General features: G+C 38.2%; 1 protein-coding gene across 9 annotated transcripts in view; it reads left to right on the top strand.

Moving 5' to 3' along the window:
- SMARCA2 (SWI/SNF related BAF chromatin remodeling complex subunit ATPase 2) overlaps positions 1 to 21,926 on the top strand; it is a 165,177-nt gene that overhangs the window by 29,255 nt on the left and 113,996 nt on the right. For all 9 annotated transcript variants that reach the window (XM_074330501.1, XM_074330508.1, XM_074330504.1 and 6 more), the window contains exons 5-9: positions 2,833 to 3,088; positions 9,549 to 9,675; positions 12,164 to 12,337; positions 13,383 to 13,556; positions 15,909 to 16,079. In XM_074330501.1, the coding sequence (XP_074186602.1) occupies positions 2,833 to 3,088; positions 9,549 to 9,675; positions 12,164 to 12,337; positions 13,383 to 13,556; positions 15,909 to 16,079 (902 nt within the window). The remainder of the gene's footprint in view (positions 1 to 2,832; positions 3,089 to 9,548; positions 9,676 to 12,163; positions 12,338 to 13,382; positions 13,557 to 15,908; positions 16,080 to 21,926) is intronic.

Below are 21,926 nucleotides of genomic sequence, written 5' to 3'. Positions count from 1 at the left end.
TGAGAACACAGAGGCACATGGGATTGAGTAACTTGCTCAGGCTCACACAACCAGCAGTGACAGAGCTGAGGTGAACCTTACCGGTTCTTTTGGTGCCGGGTGCCTTAAATGTGCCTGTTTAATGCATGGCAAGTTGTAGTACTTTTTAAATGGGAGATTTGAATATATAAGTCCATGTTTGCATCTCTCTCTGCTTCTCAAGTTTAAGGATCATTCAACCAGATAAGGATGTCTTTACAGTTATCAGTTAAAGAAGGCCAGCCATGTATGTATCAGCTGTAGTTCAGAGTCATAGGCTGAAAATGACGAGATTCAGAACCACGGGTATCAGACAGACATGCTCTGGATACCTTTTTTTTTTTTTTTTTTTTTTTAATTAAATGAGGTTTTTAAAATAGTGACTTAAAAATACCTCAAGGAGTCATCATAGGCTTCTACATAAGTATTTACAGGCTGTAATGCTAAAGAAGAAAAGTGCCTAGAATAACTGAAACCTAGAAGTGCCTAGAATAACTGAAAGTGTAATACTATTGCACTGTTGTGGCTTTTGTTTTGTTTTTTAAATTTTTTTTTTATTTTTTATTGGGGCACATTAAGGAGCAGTGTGTTTTTCCAGGACCCATCAGCTCCATGTCAAGTCGATGTTTTTCAGTCCATCTGGGAAAGGGGGGGGGGGGGCACAGCTCAGCTCCAAGTCAAGTCATTTTCAATCTAGTTGTGGAGGGCGCAGCTCACTGGCCCATGTGGGAATTGAACTGACGACCTTGTTGTTATGAGCACTGCGCTCTAACCATTGAGCCAACAGGCCACCTTGTTGTGGCTTTTGTTGATGAACTGTTTTAACTTTGAAAGGAGGAAAAACACTTTCAGAATTGAATTTAAAGTAATTATTATGATATTATCTTCTCAGTAAGACCCTGATTTTCTTTTTATTAAAGGTGGTGATTTTTTAGAGGGCTTAAATGTATTAAATTCATTATTTAGTATGCTTATACCAAGTCTTCAAACATATTTAATTCTACCAGTTTTTTGAGCTTATTAAGGAGATTCATAGAATCGCAGAGAATTAAAAGAAATATTAGAAATCTCTATTTCCTCTCTTTTGGCTAGATCAGAACTAAAGCAACCCAAATGAAAAATCTACTGTTTTAAAGAAATTTAGGGAAAAAACATTCTAAAGTGTCCCTGCATAATTTATTCCATTGTTAACCCTGAGATTTAATGTTTAGAAATTGGTTTCTTATATATGGATGAAAGAAACTCTAAATATGAAATACTATGAAAAGCTAAAAATTATGTAAAAGACCACCCATTCAGAAATAATCGGAATGTACTTAACTAAAAAGAATGTCTTTATTATGACAGCACATTTACAATGACTAGAATAAAAAATAAAAATAAGTGTTTTTACCTTAAGAATTTTTCATCAACCCCAGAACCAGGGCTACAGATTACTTTAAAAAGTTTTATCTAGCTCTACATCTTTGGGAAAGTTTTACCTAATTTCAGAAGGGGAAAAAAGAACAACGGTAACACCTCATGCACGCGCACGCACGCACGCAAGTTTCCTAAGCAATTTGTTCTAGTTCTTCACATTCCTCCTGTCAAAAAGTTTGCGTATAGCCATCCTTGTATTGTCATTTAAGCCCATTTCTAAATGGTGTTTGCTGGAAATTGAATAAATATGTTTAATTTTTCATAATTTATGTCTTTGTATGGTTAATTATTAAGTTACTCTGAAGTATATGGACTTATTTTTGTTACTATTTAATAATTTTAACTTTTCTTGGAAAATATATTGAAAATACTTTGGAAAATGTCTGTGAGAGGTTTTAACATCTGCTCATGCGATTTTTGTTTTGATATTTTTTAGTTTACTAACTCATCTGGTAGCATCACTAGTCTTACTTATAGTTTTGAAGTAAAAATTCACCTAGGAGGAGAGATGGAATACTTCTTATTTTAAGTCTTTACCTACCAATTTAAACTTCTGAAATTAAATGCAAACAATTGCTTTAAATTAAGTGCATTTTGAGAAGCTTGCTGATTGTGTATCCCTTTATTCTGATAACATGAGAAAAATACTCTCAATCTTAATATTTGCTAGTTTTTATTAGGTGAAATGAGCAGACTTTTCCCCTTATATTGAATGTTTTTAGAAATATTTTCTAATATGTAGTAAAAAAATTAAGTTCTGAGATGCACTAATATGTAGTAAAAAAATTAAGTCTGAAATATACTTTCTGCATCGCTAAGGACAAATGCCTGCCCCTTGGAGTTCACATCAGAGGCCTGGTAAGCTGCTGGCTGCATTTGTAAAGCGTGGTTCTAACACAGGATACTTCCAGGTTGGCTCTGAGGTCTGCCAAAAGGGGCTTGCCCTGCAGTGTGCAAAATGTGATTTTAGGACCACACCCAAATTGCATCTGACTGTTAGGTGACTCCCTTACTTTTTTGAACCCTGTAATTCTTTTTAAAAACCTACTGCAGGTCTACATTAAAAGCTGGCAGTCCAGTCCTTAATCAGTGTATTACTTAAGAGTCATTTTTGGACCATTTTCACTAATGTTCATTAGTGAATGCTATTTTCCTGTGGGGATAGATGCCAGATTCTTCTTTTTCTTTCCCCTTCCCTTTCCTCTCCTCCCCTCCCCTTCCCTCTTCTCCCCTCCCTTTCCCTCTCCTCCCCTCCCCCCCCTTTTATTTTCCTTCCCTTTTTTCTTAAAACATTTACTTGATCCCATCACGGGACCCTAGGGGGGCAGCGGGCAGCCCGGTGTGGACACAGGGCAATGACCCGCCCAAGCTGCTCATGTTGCTCTTGTCCCACAGGCCCCGGGCCGGAGCTGAGTGGCCCGAGCACCCCACAGAAGCTGCCAGTGCCCGCGCCCAGCGGCAGGCCCTCACCTGCGCCCCCCGCAGCAGCGCAGCCACCTGCAGCCGCGGTGCCTGGACCCTCCGTGCCGCAGCCGGCCCCGGGGCAGCCCTCGCCCATTCTGCAGCTGCAGCAGAAGCAGAGCCGGATCAGCCCCATTCAGAAACCCCAAGGCCTGGACCCCGTGGAGATTCTGCAGGAGCGGGAATACAGGTAATGCACCCCTGCCCTAAAAGGGGCTAAACTACTGTGTTCTTTCAAGTACCACTGTGTCTAGGGGGGTGCGATGTTTCCTAGTGTTGTGGTCATTCCTTTCTATGGGACAAGGAAAATCACACAGGTCAAAACTCATGCTATGAGAATGATTTCAAAACAAAGTTGCAGTTTGTTTCCCATTGGGGTTGGAGAGGTGGGGGCCCTTTGATGGCTCTGGGGGACAGGACGGATTTTCACTCATTCAATCAGAAAACGTTTATCAGCTCCTGTGACAGGCACTGTATTAGGCACTGGATATGTGGAAATCAAAAGCCCAGCCTGGAATTCCTGTGGATTCAAGAAAATGATGATCTCACACCTAGCTTATGCAGTGCCATGTTCTAGTTTGTCAGCTTGTCCCTCAGTGATGACTATAAGCCCGTCAGATGTTGAGTGTTTTGTGTTGGCCTGATCTTCTGCTTAGTGACACAGCTCATGATACTAAAGCATTCTTTGGTAGCTTGGCATGATCTATTCTTTGTTTTAATTCATGCATTTTTTTTTTGGTCTATGGCTTGGTCCAACTTTAGCAGTAAGTCCTATGTAAGTGTCTTCATAGGGGGTCCTTATTTAAACTCTTCCTCCAGAAACTTAATTTTCACCAGATTTGACACATTTATCTCTACCATGGGTTGGCAAACCTTTTCTATACAGGGCCATAAAGGAAATATTTTCAGGTTTGCGGAGCCTCATCGTCTCTTTCACAACTACTCAGTTCTGCCCTTTGAGTGAGAAAGCAGCCATAGATAATAATCGGCTGGCTATGTTCCAGTAAAACTCTATTTACAAAAATAGGCGAATTTGGCCCCACAGGCTGCAGGTTGTAGTTAGCAGACCCCTGATGTAAATAATTAATGTTAACCAAAAAAGGAACCCAGTAAGTACTGAGTCAAAATTTAAACAAAGCTACGATGGTGGTTTCTGGAGTTAGCCAGAAAGCATGCTCTGTCACTTAGCTAATTGTGTTACCTTAGTCAAGTTACATCTCTTTTCTGTGACTCTGTGACTCAGTTTCTCATTTGTTTAAAGAGGGTAGGTATTAGAGTACCTCTTTCTTTTTGGGGGGAGATAAAATGACACTGAGACATTTTACACATATTAGCTATTATTATTACTTTCCCAAATAAGATTTAATTTAAAAGAAATTTTGTTTAAAAATTATAGGGAATGTTAGTAAATAATGTTTGGGCTCCCTTTTAAAACATGACCTTAAACTTTATTGAAAAATGCATGACTTACTTGTTATTAGATTAAAATACTAAGCTATCAGCTTTGAATTACTCTGAAACACAGTAACTTTTGCCATTAAATGTGTGTAGTTTTTTGGATGAAGAGTGTAACCTTAGTCTCATTACGATTACTAATCCTCAATTCAGAGCTTTCATGTTGTTGTCTCCAGCATTTTAGATATTCCCTAGAGAGCTAGGGACTGACCCTTCAATGGGTGTTTCAGTGGTGATAGGCAGATTCTGTTGGGTGAGTAATTGTTGTGTTGTAAAATCAAATATCAGCATAGTATACTTATCTGGGGCAGAAAAACTATTTATATGCAGTCCTCTCTTTATGATGCTATTGATTATAAAAGAGTATTTTTTAAGACAGTAAATGGGACAGTGAGTATCATTTAGTTACTCTAAAATTCTGACTTCCTCAAATCTAGCATTTTTTTCCCTACCCTGAAGGCACAAAGCTACCACCAGTACCTTTATTAAGGCATGTGAAATGCTCTCATAACATAGACACTCTCTGGACCTAGAAATACATCTGGACCTTTGTCTTTTTCAGCCCATGTTGTGTTGTGTGTGTGTGTATTTTACTGACTCCTAGATTTTCTTGATTATTTTTACCAGATTTTAATTGCAGACCTTTCTTTTAGTGAGTTCATTTTAGTACCTTTTTTTGGAAGTGATCTTAATGGATGAGCTCCCAAAATATAGTATTAAGTATACTGTATTTAGCCTATTCGAGTGTGTGACAAGCTTTTGGCTTCCACTCCTGTATCAATAATAATAAAAAAAAGTATTAGTCAATATCTTTTAAATTCGAAGCATTGTAGAATGTGATAGAATTGCTATTTTCCGTATTATTATTAGTCAATAAATGTCTCCTCTTTTGTAAAGCTGCAAAATGATTGATCTGGCAACCCTGGGTCCAAAAAGCTGGTGGGTCCTTTGGAATGAAATTACCATGGCCATCTTGAGAAGCAGCAGAGGTCTGCACTGGCTGCACTGCAGGAGCATCTTTTATCTTCTTTAGTTATAGAGCAGTAGCTGGCTTCTGCGTATATGAAGATGAATTGTTCACCTGCCGGGATTAGGGTTAGATTAAGTTCGTGAGTCACTTGTAAAAGACAACAAAGAAACTCTTTTCCGTTTGTCCCTCTGAGAGACTGGCTTATAGCCTTTAGTACTGGTAACTGGAAGGGTCCAGGGTATCTTATTGTCTGATGAAGGAGTTGAGCAAGGTCTAAAAAAGAAAAAAAAATCACCTCTTTTACAACTTTATAAACTTATTTTGAGCAAAAATCATGTGTCAGAAATTCTTTAACAGATGTTCATTTCTTTGACCATTGTAATATCACTTACCTTGTCTATGAAAATTGAAAGGAAATTGTCAGAATTTTAATTTTTTTTAACTTTTAAGTCACATGGTTGCTTTTCCTTGTTCATCATAAAATCAGGGTTTTGACAAATTGACCTTCTTTATTTCGTAATAGCATAAATAAATTTCTGCAAATGAACATTTTGCCTCAGATCTGTACAGTCTCTAGTTAAAACATTGTTTTCTCATTTAAATTGGATCTTTTTGACCATCTTTCTCTTATGATAGACCTTTATTACTTTTCTCTGTAGTAAGTATCAGAGATAGTCCTAATTCTTTTGTGTGTGTGTGTGTGTGTGTGTGTGTTTGGCACACTTTTTTTTGCCCTGTCAATATACTTCGGTTCTTCCATTTAGAGTTAGATGTTTGGCACAAGTGTTCCAGGAATTGTTACGTTAGCATGTAAACTAATACCATAAATGTTTGCATGGGAGATATTTTTCACATTTGCAGTTTATTTGAGAAGAGCATCTTTGAATTCTGTCAGCCTTCTTTGGTATCGAGTTAGAATTTAGTATGAAAACAGTAGTATATCCCCCTTGCTTCAGGAAGCAAGCATAGTCTGCTTACTGTGTTTTTTATCCTGCCCTGGTATCCATTGCAACCCTGAAAAAGCTTTCTCAAAAATTGCCAAAGGCCGCTTTATCAGAAGAGTTACAAAAAGTCAGTCTCCCTCTCTCTTTTTTTAAAAGTGTCACTCAGCTCCTTGAAGGAACAAAATGTACCAGTGTCATTTTCTGTTCAAATAACTCTCCTACAGGAATCATAAACTTCTCCTCTGGACCTGAACAAATATCTGTTGCCTTTAATGGGACTCTTTTTCTTGCCAGAACAGTCACCCCTCTTGATTTACTGTTCAATCTGTATGAAAAACCTGAGCGACCTAATTCTGCTTCAATTTTCTGTGCTCGTGAGGACACTAAATGAGTCTCCTGCAGTTATGCAGTATTACCTCTGTTGTTGTTTCGGGAAGTTTAGAATCCTGAATCTCTTTATCAGACTGCCTGCTGAATCCCATTGCTAGGAAGATGAAATTGTCTGGAGAGAAGCATTATTTAAAATAAAGATTTCTATTAACAGCAACCCCCACAAAAAGATAGTTTTGTGTGTTAAAGAAGCCCCTCCTGTACCTTTGTCCCCACCCCCACCCCCCACGTGCTGAATTGAATGCATATAATTTTACTATGGAAACGACCCTTCCCCTACAGTTTGCAATTTATACTTCTTGTCTCCCTCTCCTAAGAAGAGATTCTTTTGTGCTGGGGAATCTGAAATTCGCTGACACATGACTAGGCCGTTTGGAGAAGCAGTCATTTCAGGAAGAAGTATACCTCCCCAGGTCCCCACCCACTCCAGTGCCCCAGTCACCCAACTCCATCCACCCGAGTTCCCCCCTCCTCACTTCCGCTCTCCACTCCCCAACTCCCACCTGCCCAGTTCAGTGTGATCTTAATCTCTGCAGTCTGTCCAGCTGCCCTGAGATTATTTAGCCTAGTTCCATAGTCCTTGAGAAGATTAAGAAAGAAGCAGCTATTTCTTTCATTTAGCACCTGACTCACTTTGTCAAAGAGAATAAACCAGAATACGAAGGCATGGTTTGGGTTCTGGGATTTTTCAAATGAAAAAGGTCCGCAATAAATCTAGAACCAAGGAAGTACAATAACATGTCGGCGGCCTCCATCTCACCCAATTATAACATTTAATTTTTCTTATGCTATGGCCTTATTTTACAAAAGTGAAATTGTTTCAGTTTAGTTTTTTTTCCTTCAAATTATATATTTGAAAAGAAAATTCACAATCGATTTTTCTCTTAATATCCTAATTGTTAAGATGTATCATCAGTTGGCTATATTTAGAGATTTTTGGCTAGGTGACTGTTTAAGAAATTGAACTGGATAAAGTATAGATGTTTGTTTCATACAGTGAAGAAAAACATAATAACCTCGTGAGTATCAATAGTAAAAGGAATATCAAAGAAAATTGGAAGAGTTTGAACAATTTGACTGAAAGAGTAATATGGTAAAAGTTTGTTATTGTTGTTTGAACTAACAAATGTTTAGTCTGTTGCACAGTTAAGCCATTTAAAAGTACTGTTGTTTGTGTTGGTGTGCATACTTGAAATAACAGCATGGTAACCATGATAATACTATAATAACACATTATGATGATAAATCATTCAGTAAATCAGAATCAATAGCATGTATGTACCATATAAAATAGGAATCTGTCATAATGTTGTTTTCAGTGAGTCAATGAAAAACAATGCATTTCCTTTACTATAACTTACAATTTTGAAGATGACATTTTGTTTTTCTACCTAAAGCAAATTAAGTTTTGAAAAACGCTTATTTTGATAATTGAGTTATATAAAATATTCATGTATTTTGCGGCATCTAAGTTACAGAAGGTTTTATTTTTTCATATGAATATATATATCATAAAGATGGACAAAACTATAATACTAATTGTTAACAAACTCTTTAATTATCAACTTTTATAGTTGAGATCCAGGAATGTTCTCAGAAAGTGTATTTTAATTGTCTGCAGTGTCCCTGCAGTGGTTTTGGTGTCAGACAAAGCAGGGTTCAGTCTTAGCTCCCTCTTTACTAGCTCTGTGAAGTCTGCATGTTTCTTAATATCTCCAAACTTCTGTTTTCTCATCAGTAAAATAAGACCATTATACCTTGTAGGGGGGGTTTTGTGTGTGTGTGTGTGTGTGTGTGTGTGTGTGAGAGAGAGAGAGAGAGAGAGAGAGAGAGAGAAACAGAGAGAGAGACAGAGACAGACAGAGAGAGAGAAATAAAATGGTGCATTAAATGCACTTCAATTAATGCAGTTAACCTTAAGTTTAATTTATTGCCTTTTTTATTACTGTTCTTTCTTTGTTGAAGTTTATTCCGAGACAGTTTTGCCCCAGATTTTGGGGGAGATAGTTTTAAAAATAGATTTAAATGGCATGTAATTATTTGTAAGAAAAGGATCTAGGTGAATTCTAAAACTGGTTTATATGGGTAGCAGTAATGGATCCCAAATGAACGAAGAAAGTGAGGTGCCTTTTATTTTTATTTTGCCTTTATTATGAGGAGCTACCTGCGGTTATATTTTTGATGGTGTCTAAAATGAGAATCCCCAGCAGAAACTCTTAGTTTTTAAATACTGTTTACGTTGCTATTTGCTGCTGCCCCAAACCTGATTTTTAAAAATGCCTAATTTGCCTTTTCTTTTTTCTCCAGCAAGCACTGCGCACAAAGGAAGTGGCTGTGGTTGGCAGGGCTCTCTCTGAATGTTTTGGGTTGGCTGATTTCTGTGACTTCAGCACCTAAAACTGCTCTTGTTCACTCAGCTTTGACAGCCGTAGTCAGCAGCATCTTGGCAAGGAGGGCAAATGGCCCCATTGCCTTAGGACAGAACCAGAAGTTAGAAAAGAAAACTGTGTTTCAGCCCTGCACTAGGGCTGGCTGGGCGTTTGGGAGCAAGTCAGATTTTCCTGCCTCTCATTTTCTCTCTGTGTTCAGAGTGAGCAATGGCACTTGATTTTCCTCCTAGATACATCATGAGCTTTCTTTCCTGGGTGTTAGAGAAAGGTTATGTACAAGACCAGAGTGTTAAGTAAGGTATAGCATCTGTCTGCATGAATGCCATGGTAGCTATTCTCTGTTTAACATCAGAAAATCTAGTTGGGTGTCAGAAATCAGCCATGAGTGTCCGGAACAGGTTTTGCCATGAACTTAAACCTAAGATTATTGTTTACCTTTTAAGACTAAATTGTAATGTATTATTTCCACCTCTCCTGCCCCTATTTTATTATCTCCTTTAGACTTCAGGCGCGCATAGCTCACAGGATACAAGAATTAGAAAATCTGCCTGGCTCTTTGCCACCAGATTTACGAACCAAAGCAACCGTGGAACTGAAAGCACTTCGGTTACTCAATTTCCAACGTCAGGTAATACCTTTTCCCCAGCAAATCTGAGATGTAGGAAATCAATGTAACTGTGTGAGATCTGTGTGTTTCCTTAAGTCTGTTCAATATTGTTATAAAGACATAAACTTAGTAAGATAGTGTGTCTTTTAGACCAGCAGCATAGAACTTAAAGTAATGAAGATGAACTGCTTATTACTCTGTTTTTCTCTTCTGAACATCAGAGACATTTTTTTCTCCTGCATTATGGTTTACAAAGTCCAAGTCTGGCATTTGTTACCGTGGATGAAACCTTGAGAACAAATGAGACAGCTCGTGTTTGCCTTTATGACTAAAGAAAAACAGTAAGGTAGTAGATTAGACACAAATGTATATAACCTTAGCCATGACCATGAAAATAATTGTAACAAGTATGATAGCCATTCTACTGAATTAATAGCACAGCATCTATGGAAATACATAAAACTGTTTTGTAATTGTTGATTATTCATCACAAGACAAGTTTGGATCCCATCAGACCCACATACTGACTAATCAGTGAATTATTATATATTGTTCCTGCTATGGTTCTTAATAGTCACTGACTAATACGAGCTAGCATTATGATGTGTTTTAGAATTGCTAACTCAGTAGGAAACTAGTGGAATGAAGTAGAGCTAATTTCCACTTTGGTGAGTTTTGTGTTGTGAACCCAAAAGGTGCAGGTCTCCTGGCCTGCACACCGACTCATTCAGCCAAAAGAGTTTGTTTGTCGCCAGTCAGATGGGTTTGTTTGGTGAAGGTCTCTGGGCATGCAAAAGGCATGAAAGTAGTAGTTTAGAAGTGTTATATTGCATGACTTGGTCTGTTGGTGGATGTGATTAAAATCACTTGCTTCTATCATATGAACTTGGGAGTACATTTACCTTATTGGTTATAACATCACAAGAGGGAATCAGTGTGTCTGGCTGCTGCTTGGTCATAGGTTTGTGAGAGTAGACTAGATGTTAAATTAAACAAAATAAAGTTACCAGAGGATAAGGGGGGAGAGGGGATGGTAGAAGAGGGAAAAGGGGATCACATATATGGTGTTGGAAGGAGAACTGACTCTGGATGGCGAATACACAATGCAATGTATAGATGATGTATTATGGTATATTATAGAAATGTACAGTTGAAACCTATGTAATTTTATTAACCAATGTCACCCCAATACATTTAATTAAAAAAAAACACACACACAAAAAAAAACTTGGCCATAGGTTTGTGAGAGTAGATGAGAGCTTAAAAAAAAAAAAAAAAAGACAAACTCTTGAGTTCCATTTACTTTCTTGTAGGTGACTTCATACACTGCATTGATAAAATGTTAGATACAATTTTGTTAAAAGGATAGTATCCAGGTATGTTTTTAGGAATAAGATTATCTTCACTATCCTGGGCTCTCATACTGCTCTCTGATTTTTGCTTGCTATTACTGAGAAAGCTGTTATCTGAGGAGTTTCCCAAAGAAATTAACTGTAATTGATACTGATTTCAGACTCAATGGAATTATTATTTTAATGTATATTCCCGATTCCCACTACCTACCACCACATAACCTATAATATGGGTAAGTAATTATATTTAATATTTATGATAATCTAAAAAAAGTCCATAATATAGAATAAAATTTGGATATCTAGCAAAGAACATCATTGTTAGCAGTGGGAGGAAGCCAATACTAGTATTTCCCATCTTTTCTTTTTTTTAATTGAAGTTTGTTGGGGTGACAATGGTTAGTAAAATTACATAGATTTCAGGTGTACAATTCTGTATTACATCATCTATATATCATATTGTGTGTTCACCAGACTCAGTTTTCCTTCCATCACCATATATTTGATCCCGTTTATGCTCATCTACCATCCTCCTCCCCCCTTACCCTCTGGTAACCACTAAACTATTATCCTTGTCTATGAGTTTTTGTTTCTTTATTTGTTTGTCTTTTTCCTTTGTTGTTTTTAGTTTTATATCCCACATATCAGTGAAATAGTATTTTCCATCTTTTATATGAAACTATGAGTTAACATTGAGTATCTGGTGCTATTGTACATGAACAAGAAGTAATGTCTTTATTCTTTTTGCAGAGCATCATTAAATTAATCTTTAAACACAAAAAGAATGTTAGCAAGGCATTTAAAAGTAAAAAATATTTAAAGCTTATTAACTAATTGGTATCATTAGAATAATTAAATAGAATGAATTACCTTATTTGAAGGCCAGGACATCTACTGTTTTCTTTGTTTTTACTTTTGCAGTGCTGCTATAATTTTTTTTTTTTTTTATGAATTACTTGGAAAGAAAAGTTAGACCATTTTTGAGAATACCACATACATTTGGTATGATTTGGTCCCTTCATTTTCCTAAAAGGCCAACTGTGACTGAGAAACTTGTAGAGTCCCCATTCTGCCTCCACTAAATGGAAACGAGAGAAGGGCAGGGTTCCGGAGTGCCCCTGTTTGGGGACGCTCTCTTACTGCTTTCTTCTTGATAGTTGAGACAGGAAGTGGTGGCCTGCATGCGACGGGACACAACCCTCGAGACGGCTCTCAACTCCAAAGCGTACAAACGCAGCAAGCGCCAGACGCTGAGGGAAGCCCGCATGACTGAGAAACTGGAGAAGCAGCAGAAGATTGAGCAGGAGAGGAAGCGCCGGCAGAAGCACCAGGTATTTAGGCCTGGGCTTTGCATTTCCTCATGTTGACAGGGATGTCCGACTAAGTAATTGGATGGAGTCAGAACAATTAGAAATATGTACTATTGTGGGCAATGAGGGCCTCACAGAACAGAAAAGTTCCTTGGAGCTTATGTAGTCTCACCATACTATAGGCGAGGAAACAGGCCAAGCCAGGTAAGTGGGCTTTCTTAATTCTAACCAGGTGTCATCTTCATAATCCCATGGAAAGCTGCTGACTGGATGGGTTTCCTAGACCAAAATCCTGGGAAACTTGGAAAAGGAAAGAAGAAAGCAAAAAGTTACTTTTATAACAAATATAAATATGGTACCCAGGGCTCTTTGAAGGGCCCAGTTAGAGGTTTCACAGGGGCAGATATTTAAGAACATTTCTTTCTAGGGGTTTAGAAATATTTTGATACAGGATTTGATTCTGTGTCATAATCCTGTAAGTTGTATTTGTTTTTCTGTGTTCAATGTAATGCCTAGCTTAGTTTTGTTTTTAAAAATGTTGGACTTTAGTTTAAATAAGGGTACACATTTCCCCTCCTTTATTTAAAAAGTGTATACAAATTATGCATGGAGGGTTTAGCTCCCTATAAAACCTTGAGTCACTATTCTAAAGTGTTTAAATTAGAGGAGAAGAAACATTTATAACATAATTCTTGTCGGAGAGACCTACCTCCCACGGGTTTATTTGAGAGTGATTGGTTTTTAGTTTTGTCATCACCATTTTGCAGGTCTCTCCATTTTTGATCTTTCCATTTTCATGTGGCCACACCCTCGAAGCTTCAGAGACTTCTCTTTCACAGCTTGGCACTAAACTGAACCTTGAGAGGTCATCTTTCCCACCAGCCCCATAGCCCATAGCTCAGCTAGAGAGACACATGCAGGCATCCATCCCAAAGTAGTCCCAAGTTTCTAGTCTTCCATTGTTGTTAAATACACACTGAGAGTTTTCTTGGACTGCCTTGAAACCTCATAGGGCACTGGGAAGTGGATTTTAAGTATTCTCTTCACCCCTCTTTGGATCCTTTAGGAATACCTGAATAGCATTTTGCAACATGCAAAAGATTTTAAGGAGTACCATCGCTCTGTGGCCGGGAAGATCCAGAAGCTTTCTAAAGCCGTGGCAACTTGGCATGCCAACACGGAAAGGGAGCAGAAGAAAGAGACAGAGCGGATCGAAAAGGAGAGGATGCGCAGATTGATGGTAAGGTTCCCCCTTCCCTCCCCCCGCTCCCCGCCTGCAGGAACCCAGGAACGTGCTCCCTTTGCATCCTTCTATATTCAGGATGTTAAATATGCCACAGAAAAAGGAGAAAGGAAAAGCTGCCTATGGAATTTGAATACGTTCCTTTGAACTTCGCAGTGATGGAGTAAAAACATCCTCTCTTTCCGAGACAAGTCATGCCACAAATCTTGGGCTACAGCTGAAGAGTATAGTATTCGCATGTCATAGTGTGGCATTGCCGTTCAGATTATAGTTTCCCACAGAAAAGCAGGTACTATATCTCTCAGGAGTTTTGATAACCATATCTGGTAGGATGGAAATGACAGTAAGTGACAATATTTTTAAAATATTGTCTCTTTGAGTCTAATGGCGCAAGTTATTTTGAATGAATATCTTATTAGGTTGTATCTTGGAATCTAAGGTTTTTGTGTTTTTTTGAAGCCCTTGTCTTTTTTTGTTTTTACAGCAGAAATTTTTCTCTAACAATGTAAAAAGTGATTGTTAAGTGAGTTTTGAAATGTTGCTTTTTTGTTTACAGCTGGGGTATTGTCAAAGGCTATCCAGAGATCATTATTTTTGCACCGTTATTTTTTCATGGATATATAACACAGAAAGGATTGGTTTATATTATTGGCCGGTGTATTTGGTTTTATTGACTTTTTTTTTGGAATTGGACCTTAGAGCACACCATGGATTTTTGCAAAAGTGTATATGATCTATAATGACCTGTAAATTCTGTCTGGGACATAATGCCTGCTTATTGCATGACCACATAAAGTCATTAGCCTCAGCCTGTAATTATATCCTCAGAAAATTCCAAGTGTCTTCCTTGCTGGTAATCACAGTTTGCATTTTGTTTTCATTAATTTTTTGGATTTCAGAAAGTAAACAGCTTATTTTAAAAGGCTCTGTGTCTAGGTACTATACTATATCCTGGAATTTCTCATGCCTCGCTCTCCTTTTTTGGGAGGGAGAAGACTGCCCAAGAAATTTCTAACTAGCTAGGGAGACAGTTTTATAGTAATTTGAGCAGTAAGCAGTAAAATTTGTCTTATTTAACTGAAGTGAAACTATATTAGAACTTCAGTAACAGATTGGTTTGACACTAATGATTAGGCATTTGCAAATCATTAATTTTTGCAATTAAATGATGCAATATACAGATAACAGAGAAACTGAAGTTTTTTATCATTCTTTCTTCAAGTGAGATCAACCATAACCAAAAGCAATTAGAGTTATAATAGCATTTGAGGTTCATGCTCATCCACGGGGCAGACAGCAGCCAGACTGGGTGATGAAGCTGCTGTCACTTGAGCAAATGCCGGAGTGACACCTCGGGACTGAATGAAGATCCTAAGCTTTTCTGTAATGGAGCTGCCTCTTAAAGATTTTGCAGCATGTTCCTTTTGTCCTGCATCACGTGAGGAAAATATTTTTGAGATGTCCTTTTATTGTAACATATAAAAAAGATTTCTCTTGAAATGGCTCAGAGTACATCAGAGTTTTTATTCCATTTAACCTCGTAATGTTGCTTAATGGGAGGTGGAGGTGGGATTTATTGTATCTGTTTTATTGCTCCGCAGTATCAGACTTCAGGTGCTAAATGACTTGTCTGCAGCCACCAAGGCCCATAACAAATAGTACTGATATGTGACAAAACTCCCCCCAAATTTGACTTTTCCTATCAGCCGTAGTGTTTGTAATGCTTTTAAGTATAAGAAGTTATTTGTTCAGTGCCTTTTTGATCCTTGCCGTTCGAAGTACTTAATGAAATATTTATGAATGAAAGGGTATTATGTCTGGAATTTGCTTCCGGACAATCCAGTTTGGGATTGGGGGAAGGAGGTTAGGGGAAGGGTAGAAATAAAACAGGAGTCATCAGGAGTTAGTATTTGATGCTTGGTGTTGGTTATACGAGAGATTATTCTATTCTCTCTACTTTTTATTGTATTAATATTTGTATTTGAAAATTTCCAAAATATAAAGTTAAGAATAAACTTCATATGGTGCATTGTCAAATCTTAACATTTTTTGTGTGCAGTTAATGAAACAGAAGAACAAAGAGTTAACTCAAGGGTGTTTGATCACAGCTCATGGTGTGGTTATGTGTCCTGACTTTGCCGTGCACCCTGGTGTCCTGGGATGCCGGCATCATACTGCCATGTATTCCCCCAGTCGCAGACTGTGTGTGAACTCTTGTGGCCTGGGAAAATGCAGTTTGCTGCACTCACCACCAGTCAAACTTCAGACTGTCAAGAGGAGGGATGAGGGGTAAAAGGTGTCCTCTGAACATTTTTATTATGCTCTGATCACATTCTTCTTTCCTAACAGGCTGAAGATGAAGAAGGCTATAGAAAACTGATTGATCAAAAGAAAGACAGGCGTTTAGCTTACCTGTTGCAGCAGACTGATGAGTATGTGGCCAACCTGACCAACCTGGTTTGGGAGCACAAACAAGCCCAAGCAGCCAAAGAGAAGAAGAAGAGGAGAAGGAGAAAGAAGGTGAGTGCTTTCCTGGTGGCAGCGGAGTTGGAGATGTATGGTCAAGGAACAGTTTAAGGCGTGGATTACTCTCACAAGTGCTCCTTACCACACGAATGCAAGGTTTAGGTTTTTGAATTGCAAACATTGCTTAGATCAAAGGGTGTGGCATGGAAGAGTCGGTTAGGTATACTAGGCAACAGATCGGAGATGAGGCCATAACGGACAGAATGTATTCAGCTGACACGATGCAGTTCATATTTCCCTTGTTTCATACAGTATTTAAAAATTAAATGTACATGGTCAATAGGAAAAGGAAAAACACGGACACAAATAAGTGTTCACTTAAGGATCATGACAGTGTGGCAGGGGACTGCTCTGTTAAGAAACTGGAGTGAAAATTAAGAAGAAAATGCACTGTACAGATTGAAAGAAGCCAGAGAAAGATGCAAGAGATAGCTTTGGGATACTTTTGGAACAAATTTCAGCCTGTTTATTTGGACAGATAGCAATGCCAAAATTGTTCATTCAGTTCAGCTGGCCTGTGTCACGCTAAGGTAAGTGTGCAGGTCAAGGTTTTAGGTGATTACAGAAAACAGTAGTCTTATGTAAAATATGTCCTAATTATCACGAGAAGTGAAGGGTAAGATTTAGAATTTCTGCTCTGCAGATATTCTATCTCAATTCAAGTGTAACATGCCAGTGTAAGCCTGTGAATTTAGCTCCTCTTTGAAGCTTAAGTAGTTTGGTAATTTAGTTCTTGGTTGATATTTCATTTTCATGGTAAATTCTGATTGGCTGGGGTACAAACATCAACAGGAAGTCTTCCTCAGAATTGTGAAGATTGAGGTTTGGTAGCATATAATCATTTATTCTCTGCACTGAATAATTTGAAGAAAATGTTTTTCCAAAAATAATTAATTTCATGGCTCCTGAATTCTCGTACCGGTTTCATAACTAAGAAGGTAGAATAAATGATTGAGATGGTGCCTTCTTACACCTGATTTCTTTAGTATAAGATAGCTTCCCTTATTGTGAAGTTGAACGATGGATGACACAGGGCTTGGATTTAGACATTTCAGTGGTGAAGAATACCTCATTTTCTTGTCAAAGTGGCATTACAGACTTTGCAAAATTCCAGCTCCCAATTTCTGACTTAAAAAGACGTTTTCAGAGTTCATGAAGAGCACATAGGCAAACAGATACACTGCTATAATATTCCATATGTGGCATATCCCACAAAATGGCACTTTTAGTTTTTCCTAACCCAGCCATGTATTTTGCAGAGGTTGTCACAGAAAGGTCACTGTTAGTGTTTTTAGTATTAAAGTTAATATTCTACATTTTTTTGTGAATAAAAGCTAATGGCCCAAATTTGAGCTTTTGGCTTATAATTAGTAGATTCCTGCCATGGTATTCGATCGTTATCTCATCATGGGCAAAGAAAGATACATAATCGAGTGACAATGATTATGCCTTTATTTTTGTGTTAATCCGTACAGAGCAAGAACCTGTCACAGTATTTCTCATGGTGCTGCCAGCTCTGCTTAATCTATTGGTTGGCTCTCTACCTCCAAACTCTTGCCTTCAGGTTTGCTAATGGCACTTAACTCTATTTTATGCATTTGCTCAACAACTATTAACTGAACACTTCCTATGATCTAGGCAGTGTGCTGAATGCTGGGGGAGAGAGTGTAATGGTGAGGGAGCAGCACTCTTCCCCTCTCTCTCAATTTAATCAGAGAGAAAGAAGGACACAGACAGACAGACATTAATCAAATATGTACCTAAATATATAATTATAAACGATAATGTATGATGTGAAGGAAAAACACTGTTAGTCAAATTGGAGATGGGGCCTGATTTCCTGGCAGATGAATAATAATAATACCAAAGCACTTTCAGTCTTCCCTGCGTATATCATCGTGGTGATCTCACATGGTTGAATGTGCAGAATTATTACATCATTGTCAGCCCTTTACCTCTCCCCTGGCATGCTCTCAGGATGCCTAGCATTTGAGCCCTCAGCAGGACTAAGGAGGACAGGCTGTATTTCCTTCCTGGGCCATCTTGCTGGGAGAAATGGGATAAAGAAAGAAACTGGGCCCCTTCCAAGTCCTTCCTGAAAACTGTCTTTCACGCGGCTTTGAGACTTAGTTCAAAGTGAATTGCCCCATTCCAGATGCACCTTTATGCCAGTGCAAAGAAAATGCATGCTTTCGAAAGCTGATTACTTCACACTTTGGTTTATCTGTAGTTCTTCTCCCCTCCATTAGACTGAATGATTGGGAGTTGCTTGTTCCAACTCCTTTGTTGAGGAGGGAAACTGTGTCCAGAAGCTTAAATATTCTGTGCCATCCCTTTCAGTATTTTTCCATAGAATTGAATGTTATGCTGTACCTGTCTGCATTTTTTTTTAAATTAAGAACGGCATCAAAGGTCTTTGTTTTGAGAAAACCTTTTTTACCTGGTGAACTAATAGCACTGAGCTGGAACTATGCAGATAAGGACGAGTATGATGGACCTTGTAGTTTAATTGGAAAGGGATACTTTTTACTCTGTGTTAAACTCATGTATAATTTTTTTAAATAGCCCCAGTGTGAAAGACAAGGCCTGTTTTTCTTTCCCCTTTGGGAGTTTATTGTGTTTACTTGTTGTTAGTGAATGATAAAGGGGTTCCTTTAACTAATAGGGGGATTCTTTTAGTCTGTCACGACCTTGTTTAATTTTCTCTTCTCTCCATTAGAACAATTTCTATGAAGTATGTACATTTATAAATCATCCCGAAACTTCTTCTCAGCCTGGTCTTCCATTAATGCCCTTGAAATGGAAGAAAAAGAAGTAAACTGTATGCATCTACTTAAGTGTTAGAGGAGGAATAATTTTTAAGGAATTGAAATCCCTAATTATGTGAAACCAGTCTCCGCAGTGTGCCGGGATGAATGCACTATTATGTGCACTTAGCATGACCTTGAGGTCTCCGTCCTCTGCCATGATTGCTCTCTAACATTTACGGGGGGACTACTGGATAAAAAGGGGGAGGGGGTTAGCTGAAGTCACCAGGATGTATACAAATAGGATTGGTTATGCCAAATTAGAAGATTGGACCACTGTCCAAATCCTACTAGCACAGTCTTTTAAATTCATAACTGCATAAGAAAACCTATCCTGCTAATTTGCTTATTCCCGTGTAGGATATTTCATTAAAAGATCTATTATCTAGTGCTTCCGTCTGTTTATCTGTCAGAAGGTGATAGGAGCAGTACCTACCCTGTTAGGGTTACAGGGAAAAGTTTCTCTAAAGCATTTAGAATGTTCCCTGGCACCTGGCAATTGCTCAGTAAATCTTAGTTATTTTACCAAGTAGCCCTGTGGTATACGTGTAGGCTCATGATTATTGAAATGCGGTTATAGGTTTTTTGGAAATGAAGTCTTCTTTTTCCCCTTATTGTATATTCTCTGTGATGTTGAGTAAATAAATAGCCACGATTTTATTTCTAGTTGACGGTTAATTGAACATTGTCTTTTAGGACAGTGACAGGTTCTTTGACTACTGAGGCATGCAGTAGGAAGTTTATTATTTCTGGTGGACTCTGCTTACCGCTCCCCACCCCAGCTCCTACAAAGAGAACTTGTCATTGTGTGGCCTCTAATTTAGAATGGTTTCTGGTGATAATAAGGTATGTCTTGTCTTGCAGGGTTTTAGGGTGCATTTTTCCTTAAGCTGTGGTGAGGAGTCCATGCCACCTCCTGACTCGAACCTACTGCTTAGAAGTCTAGCCATTTCAGGGGTTCAGCTTCCCGAGCTGTTGACTTGAGGCTGAACATAAATATTTAATTCCCTCTTTTGACTCTCCCAATGAGGTATATACCAGCAGACCCATGTCCTCGTTACTGACTTGGGACATTTCTTGGAAACCCGTGATACTGATAGGAATATACTCAGAATCCACAAGGGAACACTATGCCGGATCTTTTTCATTGTGTTTGCTTTTCTTTCTGATAGCTCTTTTATTCTCTCTCTCATCAAGCACAATCATAAGCAAATCGCAGGACTGAACGTTCTGGAAGGAGGGAACCTGTCCATCATAATGTAGTGATAGGAAATGTGTTTTTATCCATTTTAGATATCAAGAAATCAGAAAAGCCTTTTAGTGTAATTTTTTGTGAAAAGAGCATCATATGCAAAGTAGTGATGTTGTTCAGACATTTGTTTTAAATTCAAGTTAATCTCCGATTCTTTTTTGTTCTTTTATCTGTCATGTTTCCCCCAAAGATGATATAGTTTATTGCGGCTTTCCTATACAAGGAGATTTTCTTAGGTAAAAGAAAGGTTCTTAGGTAACTGTGGGCATTTGAGTGTATCCACTGTTGTAAAGATAGGTGAGCACAATGCCACCATGATTAGATTTATTTGATTAGCTCAGTGTCAAAATGGGTGAAACCAGAGGTTTGGATCAAAGTCCTGCTTAACTGGATTAACCAGTTACTTGAGTCAAAATGTTAGACTTGGTTTTCTCTGCAAGGCACAACCAAAGCAATATGCAATTGCCTGTTAATTTGATATTCTTGGCTATTTTTTATTGCCTGATCCCCTATCTTAATGCTCAAAGGTCCACTTAAATGACAGTAAAAATAACCCAAGTGCTTTCTGAAAGGTTAGGTTTCCACTGAAACAGAATGAGTTTTTAAGATGCCAGCACATTTGAATGTTGTTTCAGTGTATTATAACAACACCTGCTGGGGAATAAAATGCATTCATTTTATAATATTGATTGTAAAATATTTGGTATACAATGGTTTCTTTACAAAATGAGGCTGTTTGTGGCCTGTGTTGTAGTAATCTAAATAAAGTGCCCCATTGAAATCTATTTTCTTGAGTTCAGCTTAAACGGGATTTTCATGTTCAGGGATTTCTTTCCCTTCTTGGTCCTATCACTGATTATTTTATACAGTTTCTTCAAGGAAGATGGGTAGCTATGAGCATAGCTTTGTTCCTGAACATTTCTTTATGGAAGGAATGAATTGACATTGGCCTTGGAAATTAGGAACCCAAATTGTCTTTATGAGTAATTTGTGTCATGACTAGGCTAATTACCCTCCTCCCTTCCTCCATCAACATAATTAGTTCCAAACTTTTTTCAGGTAGGAAGAAGCCAGTACAAAGTTCCTTTACTCCTGATTAATGGATGAACTTCAGTGTTTTGTTTTTAATCAGTGGAACTAAGCCCAGGCATCAGCCAGTAATATTGATAGGATGTGCTTGCAGTCACATAATACCAGTAACTGGATGTGAAAATTCCTCAGGCAGTGGGAGACATGGTAACAGCTACTACATCAGCACCAGGCCATTTCACCAGGTGCACAGAGACTGAAAATGTGAAAAGTTAGCTCAAACAGTTACCACCAGTCGCAGTCTGTTTGGTGTTCATCTTGAACCAGAAAAAGGGAAGGTTTTTGTGTGTGTGTGTGGGGGGGGGGGGAATAAAGTACCAGTCTGATGTGAGAACATGAATTTATGAAAGAAAGCACACCAACCAGAAATCTTCACCAATCTGAAGGAATCCAAAGCATGATGGGAGAACTTGGCATCTCTTGCCATAGAGGAGACTGCCACCTGGCTTCCACCTCATATAATAACATAGCTAAATTGAGTGTAAGAGCAGCTTTAGAGTGCTAGTTCAATGAGGAGTTGTGTATATGTTCTTAACTATTTTGGCTTGCAAACGTGGACACCTAATCACAACAATATAATTTCATTGAGCATATGTGTTGTTCTTGTTGCTTGTATTCATTCATTCATTCACAAAATAATTTATTTAGTCTTTTAAGTGCCAGGCACCCTTGTAGGTATAGGAATACATGAGT

Source organism: Rhinolophus sinicus, linkage group LG04 (assembly GCF_036562045.2).
Source record: "Rhinolophus sinicus isolate RSC01 linkage group LG04, ASM3656204v1, whole genome shotgun sequence".
NCBI lineage: Eukaryota > Metazoa > Chordata > Mammalia > Chiroptera > Rhinolophidae > Rhinolophus > Rhinolophus sinicus.
The sequence above is the reverse complement of the archived record's forward strand: the minus strand, read 5'-3'. Positions and strand labels throughout refer to the sequence as shown.